The following is a 13,339-nucleotide window of genomic DNA, read 5'->3' on the forward strand; positions in this document are numbered from 1 at the left end:
TTTCTGTTCAACTTGCATATGACTGGGAGGTGAGGTATCAGCATATTTACAAAAGCATGAGATCCTGCAGCAGAATAGTCAGTGATGAAAGATCTGCACTGGTTCTGTAGACTTTAGTACAGAGGACTGATACTTTCTCTTTACTGGCCTTACATCCTGTAACTTTACTATCCTTCTGTATAGTTTGATCTAAGCACAGTTTTATATTTGGGTTGGAGTAGTTGCCTCCTCTTCTTTTTTTTCCTCCTCTCCGTTGATGCAGATTTTAAATATGCAGTGTAGTTTTCATGAATCTTTGAAGTCAGCATGTGGCTATTTTGAATTGTCACATGTTTTCTGGCTTTGTTATTGAGGCAGATATGCCTGTATTTCCATTGCCTGAGTCTGTTCTAGAGTACCACTCACTTTATGGTGTTAACAGGATTGATACGCAGTTAGTATACATGCTCCACATATTTTGTGAAGTGATCCTGAATGTTTGATGCTCACGGACATTAATGGTTCAGTACACTTTGCACGAATAATGTATCTCCTCTGCCTTATGACATGAAAGATGCTTTGACAAGTTAGCAGCATGCAGCCACAGGGGCAGTTGTTCCATGTTCAAGTCTCATCCAGAACGTTTATCTTGTCACCAATGTTCAATGTTTTCCTCTTCTTTTTCTCACTTGAACTAACAGGATTGGAACTTGGACGCTTAGGCATCTTGGTAGACAGTAGTAGACCACGTGGTTAACTTGTGTAGAGTGAGAGCGCCGCTTGTACATGGGTCAAGTGTTGGAACGTGACTGCGTGGGTGAGCAATTCATGTATTTGTTTGCCATGGCGGTACATTTGATATATTTCCTGCTCAGTTTTCCTTCCGAAATAATTAATTGTCTGTGTATTGGAAAATGATAGTTATTGCAGTTGTCGCGATATGAAAGAAAAAAGATCGCTGTATATCGCAGCCTCCTGTATCTTTGAAAAATCTGTTATAACATACCTGAATCTTGTTACTTTCTTCTTTATCTTGAAGCTTACAAACCTTTTCTTCATATCTGCCAAACACTGATACTCGTTCCATTACAAAAGAAAGAAAATAGAAGCAGTCAGAATATACCTGACTTGTTGATATAGTGTGGACTCAGTATCTAGAGAACCCTAATGAAGTACAATTAACTTTTTCAGATGGAAGCAGAACTGGCTGAGGAGGATGACTCACACAAGACAAAGTCTAACCACAGGTACTCTGAGGACAGGCCAACCAGCCCCTCTGTTCAGGACACCATTACTTGTCCAGGATACCTGAGGTCTGCCACAGACACCAGCAGCAGCAGCAGGACAAAGAGAGTAGTGGTGCAGGAAGATGATGAGGAAGAAGAGGAAGACCTGGTGATAGATGAGGATGGAAGTTTTTTTGACCAAGGCAGTGGGGCAGTGAATTTCAGCAAGGTATCATGTGCACGACTCTCCCAAAACCAGATGGAAGAGGAAGAGGAAGTTATGCGACCAAAAACTCGCAGAGGAAAGAAGGTCTGTTATGAACCTGAGGATGAGGAAGAGGAGGAGGAGGAGGAAGAGGAAGAGGAAGAGGAAGAGGAAGAGGAAGAGGAAGATGAAACTGAAAAGGAAGAGGATGATGTGCGAGATGAGTATGAAGGAGATGAAAAACAGATTATAGTAGATGATGATAGAGAGGAACCTCTTAAAACCAGGAGGAGGCAGAGTACAGTGAAGAAAGGCAGGAATCAGCAACAGCCACAGCCACAGCCCACCAAAAGAGGAAAGAGACAACAGGGAGGAATGGTGAAGAAGGGAAGACAAGACCTGAAGATTAAGACTGATGTAAAGAGGAGGAAACCAGTTAAGAGAGGGAAAGAGGTGAATGTTAGTAAAGAGAAAGAAGAAGAAATGGAAAGACAAGACGAAGAAGAAAAAGTGAAAACTGAAGAGATAAAAATGGAGAGAGAAGAGAAGCAGGAGCAGCAGCAAAGGGAGAGGGAGAGGGAGGAAGACAAGGCTGCAGATGACAAATCTCAGCAAGTCAAGGAGGAAACATCCCAACAACAAATTAAAACTGAACCAACACAAACCAAGATAGAAGCAGATTGCAAAGTTGAACCAAAGATTGAGAGTGACATTGAAGAAAAAGAAACCATGGACATAGAGAGATCAGCAGAAGAAAAAGAGAGAGAAGATCTGAAAGTTGAACAAAGAAAATCAAAGAAAGAAGAGGTAGAAGAGAAGCAAGAAATGGAAATAAAAGCTGAACCCCAGGATTCTGTAGAGGAGGGACCAGGAACCACAGAGGTACCCAAGGAAACAGAAGACACCTCTGTGAAAAAGGTAGAAGAGCCTGAGGAGACCAAGGACAAGGAAGTGACTAAAGCTGAGGACAAACTATCTGAAGATGAGACAGTTGGTAGTGATCAAGAGAAACCTCCAAAGGAGGAGGAAGAGGAAAAGAAGGAAGATGAGGACAGACCAACACCTGCCACTGAGGAAGCAAAGATAACAGGGGCCATTGAGAGTTCAGAAGACAATCAGGAGCAATTCTATCCCACTACTGCTCCTCCAGAAACTTTTCATAGAAAAGACAAGATAGAAGAAGATGAAGGTGACTCTTCAGACCAAGATGAACCCAAGAGAACTGGCAAGAAAAAAGAAAAGGTAGGAAGGAAGATAAAGAAATTGAAAAGAGTAATGAAAAAGGACAAGGAACCAAAACAAAAGACAAAAGGAGTGAAGGGTCTGAAGGAGAAGCCCACAGGAGAGGAAGACATTTCCTTAAAGGAAGGCAGAATACAAAAAGCTGATACAGAAAAAGATGACAAGAGTTCCAAGCAGACAGAAAGGAAAGAGAACAAGGAACATTGTATTCCTGGCAGCCATAGGGAACGTTCCAAGTCACCCTCTTCCCTTGCCAATAAAGAGAAGAGGAAGGACAAAAGAAGCAGCAGGGAGAAGTCACCCGTGACTCAGGGCAAGACTGAGCCCAGACCAGCAAGGGAGGGCAGCCCAGCAGAAAGAACAAGGGATTGCCAATTGCCCATCAAGGATGACGCAGACACAACCATTCCACACGAGAAAGGTGACATTAGCAATCCTGTCACTGCTGAAGCAAGATGGAAGCTGGACTTGTCTCTGAAGCCTGAAGAACATCCTGTGGAAGTTTTAAGGAAGCCACCCACTCCACCTACACTCTTCCCACCACTTCCTTGGCAAACAAACCCTGAGAGTTTTTCTGACAGTGATCCCGTGAGAGTTAAGACTTCCGAGAGTGCAAACTATTTAGGAGGGAGAGGACCCCGAACACCAGAAGGTCCTGCCCCCACTAGCCCATCCACTTCTCCAACGTCACCCACCACCCCTCCCAGGTCACCACTCACCACTGCTGGGACCATCAAGGAGGCGAAAGGTGAGGACAAGAGGGCAGGAGAGTCTGCTACTGAAGGAACATGGAGGTCTAGATCAAGAGGACCATGCACACCACCACCACCACCAGATGATGCAACACAAGAGGAGCAGCAGCAACAACAGCATCAGCAGCAGCAGCACCAGCACCAGCACCAGCAGGAAGGTGGTGAGGAGGTCAGCAGAAGCCCATCCCATCAGCACCACACATCTAACACAGACAACACTCTGGCAAGACCTGCACCAGTGAAAAAGAAGGTAGGCTATAGCACTTTAACATGCTTCCCTTCAGTCTGTGTGTGTGTTTGTGTTTGTGTGTGTGCAGTGAATTCATCAGTCACAGGTGAAGGCATCCTTTGCAGGATCAGCCACAGTTTGAAGCACTGTCATCTGTTTCCTAGTCTCATCTCTTGCACTTCAGGTTCCTAATCACGTGTTTGTGTTTTCTTTAGATGGTCAATGCAGAACTGCAATAGAGTTGTTGGGATTGGTTTGATTTTTCTAAAAGCACTGTCTCTATCAAATGTTTTGTACTGTGTTCATTAGTTGTTTGTGAAAACTGATTTCTAGTGCAGTGTGATTCAGTTAGAGAAACTCACCTTCCCTGTGCCCTCACAGTTGTCCATCTTGGAGTATCGCAAGAGGAAAAGTGTTGGGGGAGAGACTGGACCTCTTGACTCCTCCCCTCCCCCATGCCCACCCCCACACCGTTCCTCAGGTGCAGACTCCTCTGGGGATACCCATGAGTCCTCAGTGCGTGGAGGTCTGCACTCCCCCACCCAATCCTCCCCTCCAGGCGTGACTGGGGGCAGTGGGGAAGATGGTGACTCCTCCCCAGACCTTCCACTCTCCCCCATCGGCCCAATACTCCTCCCTCCATCACCTATTAACTTGGACACCAGAAGTTCTCTAGAGGAAACCAAGAGAGGTATTGATTAGTTGTTGTTTGTAATGCACACTATATATCTTGGCGCAAATGGCATGTGAGGTGCATGAAGCTTTGTAGTGAGTGTGATTAGTTGACATCATCACTTCATTGCTTGATCTTCAGTAATTGTGCATATGTCCTTTGTTTTCTTTTGACATTGTTGTAATGTACCATTTTCTTCTGCCACCAGATGGGGAGAGCTTCCGCACCAGTGCCGCCGGAACCGTCAGCGCCAGTGACCTCAGCAGACACAGCATAATAAACAAAGTCATGAGTAGCAATAACACCACCACTAGCATTACCACTAACAAAAACAGCAGCAACAGCAGCGGAGCCAGCAGCAGCAGTACAAATGTCAGCAATAGTAGTAGTATTTCTGGGAGCTGTACAATGTCTGAGGCATCAACTTCAGTCACTGGCACCACCACCTCAAGTACCACCATTTCTGGAGGCAGCACCCAGGACGTTAAATGGAATGCAGCGCCAACACTGCTGGAGCGCCAGAGAGAAAACCTGACTGCCAGGCTCCGGAGAGAGTTTGGTCTCTGTGTAGCTGATGATGATGATGACAAGTCAGGTGAGCTGTTAGGCTATGTATGGCTTGCTGCAAAGCAATGTTTAGTGTATTTTATTTGTTGTACTGTACAAATGACCATTACCATTATGCAGTATCTTCCATTACTTTATCTCTGTCTTACCAAAAGCTCTTGTATGGTTGTCTTTGATGTAAACTTCCTTACATTGTCAACTTTTAATATTGTTCTCAATTAAATTTAATAATAATTACTAACTGCTGTATCAGATATGTTGATAATTTGGTAAAGTGATAGTGTATTTAATTGACAAAATAGAAGTTTAGATGTAATTTTACTTATAGTTCAGAAAGGATAAAGGTATTGTTGTGACAGGTCTGCGACTGAGCTGTTCTGGGGTACTAAGTCGACCATCCCCTCCCGTACCCCCAACAACTCCCCTCACCACCTCAAGCCCACTCTCCCCTCGTGTACGCAAGCCACCAGTCCTTTCTGTTGGTCCAGCCTGCTTGTCCTACCTTACAGGTAAGTGGAAGTTGTGAAGAAGAGCTGGTCTTGTGACTACCATCTGTAAGTGTTTGGAACTTGGAAGTTTTTGTGAAATTAAATAGTAAACATAATATTCCACCAACAGAGGGTGATGAACGAGGCCATCGTCGCCACAAGACTTTGCTGCCACCTCCCCCACCACCACCACCGCCACCAACCACGACTCAGCCCAAGAACTCCATCTTCCATGGGCGAGAGGTGATAGAACCAAAGGTGGTCTGTGGGGTGAAGGTGGGTGTTGGTGGGACAGGGCAACCTGAGGTAGGAACTACTGGAGGGCCTGTGGTCTCTGGCTCTCAGAGAATAATTGGATCCACTGGTCTGTTCCCATCTTCAGCTCCAGTTCCTCCTGCTCTCCCTGGTGTGCGGGGAGCATCCTTGCCCCAGAGCCCAGTTCCAGCCTCAGCCAGCATCCCCAACTCAATGACTGGAGCAGTTCCTCGGCCCTGTCCGGTGCCGCCACCCATTGGAGTTCCTCCTGTGCCCACCCCACCAGTGGTTCAGGCTGGTCTGGCTGTCCTGCCGACCATTCCCCATGGTCTGCCTGGCCTGCCTCCCTCCAAGCAGTCTGGACCCTGCCTCTCCCCTGCCCTCACAGCTCCTCAGCAGAACCCAGAGTATCCCGGCCGCCCCTTCTCTCGGGGTCAGTTTGGTGCCCCAGGAATTGGCACATTGACCGCACCCATCTCTCTCTACTCAGCAGCGCGCCTGGCTCCCCCTCCACCTCCTCCTCCACCCCTGCCTCCACAAACAGAACCTGCAGGTCCTGGCCTGCCAGGTCCCAGCCCATCAGGACATGTAGATCCTGCCAGGGTTAGTGGTGAGAGTAGTGCAGGCTATTCTGGGCAAGACTGCCCTGCTCCAGGTACCCGAGGCTCGTGATGGCGGGTCAGCGGAGCCTCCTGGCCCCTTCTCACCCCTGCCCCTGACCCAGTGATGCTATCAGGATAAGCTGTGCTCTCTGTAAAGACCTTCATGTCCTCGTGCAGACCAGCACGCCTGTGTATATTGTTGGAAAGCTTTGTACGTAATGAAATATTTTGTTGCATTCAACCTGTGCCCCTCGTCCATTTCTTTATTTCTCTCGGCTTTAATTTGCTTATCCTTTCTTGTATCTATTTGTTTTTGAAAAGTACAAAATAATATTAGGTTCTTTCTCCCTGACAAAATAATGGGCTCTTAGAATGTTTCTTAAGGAAAATGCCCAAGATGACTGCCAGTCTGCTGTGCTTGTGTGAGTGAGAGTGATGACTGACTGCTGTCCCTCCTGGAGCCAGGTGCCAACCAACACTTGACTCCCACCTAACACTTCCGTCTCATGAGAAAAGAAAAAATTGATTATTTTTCCAGCACAATTCTTCAGGGTGAATTGTATGGAAATTATCACTAAGTTCCAGTGGTCAAGAGGACCACATCAATTCATAAAGGGACAAAGGAAAAGGTTTATTATTTTTAATGTCAAGTGAATAAGATGAAAGGAACCAAACTTTCATCTCAAGGACATGGCCTCACTCCATTGGTGTCGACCATACACTTTTATTTACAGTTCTGATGATGAGCGGTGTTGTACAGTCCCCCTCTACTGCCCGCCCTTCCATACACTACTCCTTTCTTCTGTTCTTCCTCTCCCCTTGTCTTTGTTCTTTGTCATTTCCTGGTCCCTCCCCCTCCCTTGCCTCACTGATCTGATGCAGTACAGAGAAGACCAGACTGAGCATCACCTTACCTTCTTGTGGGCAGATGACTATGAGTGATCTGTTTTCCCTACTATTTCTCTCCTTTCCCCTCATACATCAACATCACCACCACCACCACCACCACTACCACCACCACCACAACCACTGTCACCACCACCACTGTCACCACCACCACCACCATACACCAAGCTAAAGGTTTCACTAATGTTTTCATGTAAAATATATGTAAATTAAGACCTATTATATACTATATATATTATTTTTTGTTATATATTTTTACTTCTGGAAAGACTTTAAATACGAGCTGTATATTATTTATAAATCTTTAAAAAATCTACCTGATACATCGACAAGCTGGCTGATGAATCTCTAGTGTTTGTGGCTTGGACACCTCCCCTTCTTTGTTGTTTCTCTCTCTCTCTCTCTCTCTCTCTCTCTCTCTCTCTCTCTCTCTCTCTCTCTCTCTCTCTCTCTCTCTCTCTCTCTCTCTCTCTCTCTCTCTCTCTCTCTCTCTCTCTCTCTCTCTCTCTCTCTCTCGCACTTGTTGTATTTATGTTATGTACATAGATTGTTGGGAAAATATTATATTTTTATTTTCTCCTCGCTTTTGCATACAAACGGACACACACACATTCATGTTTTTTTCTGAAGTGAAATTACCTTGATATCTTTTACAGAAAATAACATGTCCACTAAGTGTTGTGAGGAAATGAAGGAAACTCTACCTGAATTGAATCATTATTTATTATTATTGTGGATATATATATACATACTATATATATACATATATATATATTATTTTACTCTATTTTTTCATCGCCGATGATAGCGTGTTGTAAAGTCGATGTTCTCTCTTCGTGTTCTCTATCTACACTTTTTATTCCCTCCCTGTATCATCTCTCTCCAGGCCCAACACTTAATTTTTATTTATTTTTTTTAATTTTATTTTACTAATTATTTTGGACAACAATTTCTCTCTCTCTCTCTCTCTCTCTCTCTCTCTCTCTCTCTCTCTCTCTCTCTCTCTCTCTCTCTCTCTCTCTCTCTCTCTCTCTCTCTCTCTCTCTCTCTCTCTCTCTCTCTCTCTCTCTCTCTCTCTCTCTCTCTCTCTCTCTCTCTCTCTCTCTCTCTCTCTCTCTCTCGTGTTATGTCTTCCGTGCCACACTTCACCTATTTTCCGTGTTGTTTTCCGTGCCACACTTCACCATTACAGGACTGACTCGCCTCTATATTATGTGTGCCAGTCTGCACTTCTTAAGGCAAATGTTTCCATGGGTTCTGGGGTTTGGATTTGTTCTTATCTTTCTCTTTCTTCCTTTAGAACTTTTTTTTTTCCCTGCTCCTCCCACAATAGTACCTGTTTATTCTTGATGTTCACGGTTCTAGGACTAAGCATAAAGTATACAAGAGTTGTCCAGCGCGGGGGGGTGAACCGGGACCCGCGCATACCTGTTGCCTTTTTTTTTTTTTTTTTTTTTTTTTTTCGTTTATTATATATATATATATATATATATATATATATATATATATATATATATATATATATATATATATATATATATATATATATATATATATATATATATATATATATATATATATATATATATATATATATATATATATATATATATATATAATTTTTTTTTTTTTTTTTTCTCTCTCTCTCTCTCGCTCTCCAATTCTTTTTCCACCAATTCTCTGCTAGTGGTAGTGGGCGGTAGAGGTGTAGCATCTACCAGGCGGCGCTGTACCAAGACTGTACCTGTACCTGGCCCAACAGGCTCCGCTCAGGGGCCCGCGGCAACCCCCCCACCCCCGGCGGACGCTAAAAAGAAAGGCTCACTTAAATTTAAGAAGAACCTCCCTTACATGTTTGCGAATCCTGACTCTTACTGTTGTATGAGAGTACAACAAGTTATTTTGTGTACATATGCCTATGTCTTGTACAAAGAATGGTAGCATTAAATGATTTGGATATGAATAAATGATGTCATTATTCACGTTGATTTACTTTGTGTTGTAGTCAGTAGGTTTGCATAGCTTCCTTTTACTCCACCTTGATCTCCTCTTCTTATCTTCCTCCTTCCTCTTCCTCCTCGATCTCCTGTTTCTGTTTTTAGTTTATGTGAAGGGAGGGTAACGAGGAAAGAGAAAGTGAGAAGGAACTGGAAGAAGAGTTATGTATTGAGTTTTTAGCAGAGTGAGGTCCTGGTACACAGCAACTAATGGTATTGGGATATTTTCGGCAGAGTCAGAGAGAAGGCTTGCAGCAGAGTGAGTGATAGCGTAGGTTAATATGTGAAGCAAGAGGATCACAAAAGCTTGGAAGGTGAGACGTGACATTGAGGTACGGGGGGATCTGAACGTGTATTATGGAGTGAAAAAATGTACCGGATTATTTGTTTTTGGACGTCAGTAGTAGGTGTTTTTTGTTTGGCCGTTGAGAGTAGATGAGAAGGATAGTTAAAGACATTTGAGTTCTATTACTAGTTTAATTGACAAAAAGATGTTGTTTATTGACATTGCCAGGTGCTGCTACTGTAAGAACCTGGCAGTGACGGACAGGGACTGAGGTGGGTGAGAGTGCCACTGTTTAACGCCTTCAGTACTGGGAGGCGTTTCTACCAAGGGGTTGGATTTGATTTGATGACTATTGACATCATGAAGGATCTATGGTCACAAGATTAATGGTCAGTCTTCATTATTTTAATTCTCCCTATCTCCCGCAAATTTCTGAAGTATAAAATCACCAAATATAAGCAGAAAGAATGTGAAAATTTATCATGGTACTGAAAGGGTTAAGACGACGCTGAGGACGAGGCTCAAGGTTAGACGCTATCAAGAAAAGTGGAAAGCCAAAGGTTGACATCATGAAGCCATTGGGTATAGCCGTCTCCATAGTGACAGGTCAGTTTCTAGTCCATACACAGTACTACAAAGTAATGGATAGAAAGTCGCGTAATTGAACTACACAATGACGCTCTACTAACATTATCAAACCAGAGTGAAGTTTGTCTTACTAATGATGTATAGGATGGAAGTAACAACTGTGATTCCACCGTGAAGGGTTCACACGTGTCAATATGCTGCTGGAAATAATAGCTGCTAGAAGTATCGACAGGCCCTGCTAGCCGGAACACGATCATGCATAGCGGCTGGGAAGTATCGGCTGTTTGACCAGTATTTCTTATAAGAGGAGTGTTCATCTTAACAAAAGACAATGCGCAATTGCGATCAAATAAGTGCCGAAATGCAGCCGAAAACACTAGCGGGTCGCAATTCCAGCCGGATATTGATACGAGTGAACCCGCATTAATTGGAGTTTGAGATGACGGTACTAAGTCTGCAACCCCCCACCCCCAAAAAAAAAAATATATATATATATATATATATATATATATATATATATATATATATATATATATATATATATATATATATTCCCTTATTACAAACAGATACAAAAGTGCATGACATGAACACACACTATCGCTTCTATGGGGTTCGCTGAGAGTGAAGGATTGAGTATTCAGGAGGAACTATGAGGTGAAGAAGGCACCAATGGGGTTCCTGGCGTACCCCTGGGCAGCCTTGGGCACCGTGAGCGTGTGTGTGGCGCGGGGGCTGTATTGCAAGTAGTGGGTGAGAGAATCCTCGGTCCGTATCCGCCACAACCGAGGCCCCAGTACTCCTCCAGCCTCCTGGCGCCGCCCTGACGACCAACAGATTATGTGAGTTGAAGAATTATCAGTGAAAATATTTGTGGAAGGATTTGCGTCACCAAGGATGTGCATAGGGCCATGTGTGATTGAAATGATAAGAAAATACGCGTAGTAGATTAATTTGAAACGGTTAAGTGTTAATAAAAGTAAGGAGGAAGTCTATAGAATCACGTAAAGCTGAATATTATAAAGCAATATATCACTGTTATCATTAAGCATTTGAAGCGCCGCTGTGAGGAGCTGTACAAATCCCCGTAGAGTTCCACGTAGAGCTTAATTAATTTTGGAATATATTAATCTGAAGCATTTGAAGTGTTCTGTGAACGGTAGATATCTAGTGCTCTCGATCTTTCATCAGGCATTAATCAGTACCGTGTCTCAATAAGCTGACACACAAACAAGTATGGCTGCTCGTGAGACGATTCAGACTACAACATCAACAACCACATCGCCGCAATGTTGGCAAATATCTAAAGAAAACAGGATATTTATAGCTTTTCCACTTCCTCCCACCGCCGAAAAGAAAAGAAAGAATATATATAATCAAACGAAATAATTCATCAGTTTACCAGCAGGTGGAGTGCGGGAGCCGGCCAGTCCTGCCTGTTCCACGGCGGCACAACGCTGGCCTGGAATTAGGACGAATGCAAATATGTTAATGAGTTAAGGATTGCCGCTTCTATTTGAGTAGGCGACAGAGAAAAAAAAATATTATGGAAATCAATCGTAACATTTATCAATAAGGAAATCATTATTTTTGTTTCGTATTACTTGTTGAGTCATCGTGTTGAAGAAAAGAGATGAATAAAGGATGATAGTAACTTTATATCAGTTGGAGCTCAAAAAGAGCTGAAATTGCGTGAGTCGCAGCGTTCATCAATAATTAAGGAAGTCATTTTACTGTTTGCTTGGAAAGTGATTAACGTTGTTTTGAAACGAAAATTAATATGAAACGAATAAAGGAGAGCACCTTCATTTCATTTGGAGACAGGAAAGAAAATGAAATCAGTAACCTTCATCAATATAAGGCGCCAATTTACTGCATGAGAAGAGTTTGGTGTGGTAAAGCGAGGACAAATGTGAAATGAATAAAGGATGGCAGTTTTGTTTTATCAGGAGACAAAGGAATTACGTAAAGCAAACACAAAACTCATTAATAAGGAAATGACACTATTGGTTGGTGAGTGTTTTGGTTTCTAGGGATGATATGCCATTAAAATATGCAAATGAGTGAAGAAAAGCAGCATTATATCAAAGGCAGATAGAAAAATATTGAGTTATGGAAATCAGTTGTAACGTCACCCATCCGTCGGGAAGGCAGGCAGGCAGACAGACAGGCAGGCAGGCAGGCAGGTAGGCAGGCAGACAAGCAGGCAGGCAGGAAGGCAGGCAGGCAGACAAACAGACAAACAGGCAGGCAGGAAGGCAGACAGACAGGAAGGAAGGCAGGCAGGCAAGAAGGAAGGAGGGAAGGCAGGAAGGCAAGCAGATAGACAAGCAGGCAGGGAGGCAGAAAGGCAGGCAGACAGGCAGGCAGGCAGAAAGGCAGAAAAGCAGGCAGGAAGGTACTGGTTGGACTATGTGTTTGCTGGCTTGATGCTTGAAAATTTATATACCTCACACACACACACACACACACACACACACACACACACACACACACACACACACACACACAAGGAAATGCATATTAATGAATGATCAATCACATCACTCCTTAATATGAAAATCATATTACTTATTGGCGAGTGTTTGGCGTCCAGTGTCGGGCGCTCTGTTCTCCACTGTCCCTCTTCCTGCGCCCCCCGCCGCGCTTGCTCCTCCTGGCAAGATCTGCCGTCCACCCTGGAAATAAAAGGGTGAAAAACAAAATCGCACCCTAATAAACACATAGAATCTAAACAACAAGACTGAAATGAATGAATGTTATGAATGTTTAAGTGAGTGAGTGACTGACCCGCGGCGACACATGACAGCTGGCTTGTCCATGAACAGATCCTTCTCGTGGTCATAATCAGATTCCAGCGTCCATTCCAAGCTGTCCACGGGGGTGTATTTCCTATGGGTGTAGGTGTGGGCGGTGGAGGAGAGCGTGGGTGTGGAATGAAGCCTCTCCCACACTGCTGCCATCTGGTGGTGGGTGCTGTGGGTTAGCTAAACTCACTACCTAATTTTGAAGCGAGTAAATAATGGTAGACACATGTTTCTTCCTGGTGCAGATAACCTGTCATATTATATAATTAGCACTGTACCAAAGGAAATAAATGAACATCGTATCTCGCGAATGTCTGATAGTATTGCTATTTTGTTAATTGCGAATTGAGATAAATGGATATTAAAACAATTATTTATTTTTGCCGCACAACATTAAATAAAACATTCTGGAAAATTATTTGTACATAAAAATGAAAGGGAAGGAATAAATGGAGCTGGTTCACACACTCACGCTGAACAGGTCGACAAGTTGACAACAGCGGAGGAGATTGTGATGGAGGCTCGCTCGGGGACGGA

At 43.6% G+C, this 13,339-nt stretch overlaps 2 protein-coding genes across 3 annotated transcripts in view; one reads left to right on the forward strand and one right to left on the reverse strand.

Annotated features, from left to right (window-relative positions):
- Window positions 1-7,419, forward strand: part of LOC123498725 — a 51,091-nt gene extending 43,672 nt beyond the window's left edge. The window contains exons 13-17 of the mRNA XM_045246123.1: window positions 1,171-3,654; window positions 4,015-4,324; window positions 4,515-4,901; window positions 5,233-5,382; window positions 5,492-7,419. Coding sequence (XP_045102058.1) covers window positions 1,171-3,654; window positions 4,015-4,324; window positions 4,515-4,901; window positions 5,233-5,382; window positions 5,492-6,288 — 4,128 coding nt within the window. The 3' untranslated portion in view covers window positions 6,289-7,419. The remainder of the gene's footprint in view (window positions 1-1,170; window positions 3,655-4,014; window positions 4,325-4,514; window positions 4,902-5,232; window positions 5,383-5,491) is intronic.
- A 3,135-nt stretch (window positions 7,420-10,554) lies between these two features.
- Window positions 10,555-13,339, reverse strand: part of LOC123498612 — a 6,974-nt gene continuing 4,189 nt past the window's right edge. Inside the window, exons 1-5 of one of the 2 annotated variants that reach the window (XM_045245883.1) lie at window positions 13,275-13,339; window positions 12,786-12,958; window positions 12,567-12,673; window positions 11,398-11,457; window positions 10,555-10,818 (exon numbers count right to left, since the gene is read on the reverse strand). The exon at window positions 13,275-13,339 is cut by the window's right edge and continues 551 nt beyond it. In XM_045245883.1, the coding sequence (XP_045101818.1) occupies window positions 10,646-10,818; window positions 11,398-11,457; window positions 12,567-12,673; window positions 12,786-12,958 (513 nt within the window). In that variant the 5' untranslated portion in view covers window positions 13,275-13,339 and the 3' untranslated portion in view covers window positions 10,555-10,645. The remainder of the gene's footprint in view (window positions 10,819-11,397; window positions 11,458-12,566; window positions 12,674-12,785; window positions 12,959-13,274) is intronic. The other variant, XM_045245882.1, reaches the window with a different exon arrangement.

The sequence above is a fragment of the Portunus trituberculatus genome, chromosome 48 (genome assembly GCF_017591435.1).
Source record: "Portunus trituberculatus isolate SZX2019 chromosome 48, ASM1759143v1, whole genome shotgun sequence".
Classification (NCBI taxonomy): domain Eukaryota; kingdom Metazoa; phylum Arthropoda; class Malacostraca; order Decapoda; family Portunidae; genus Portunus; species Portunus trituberculatus.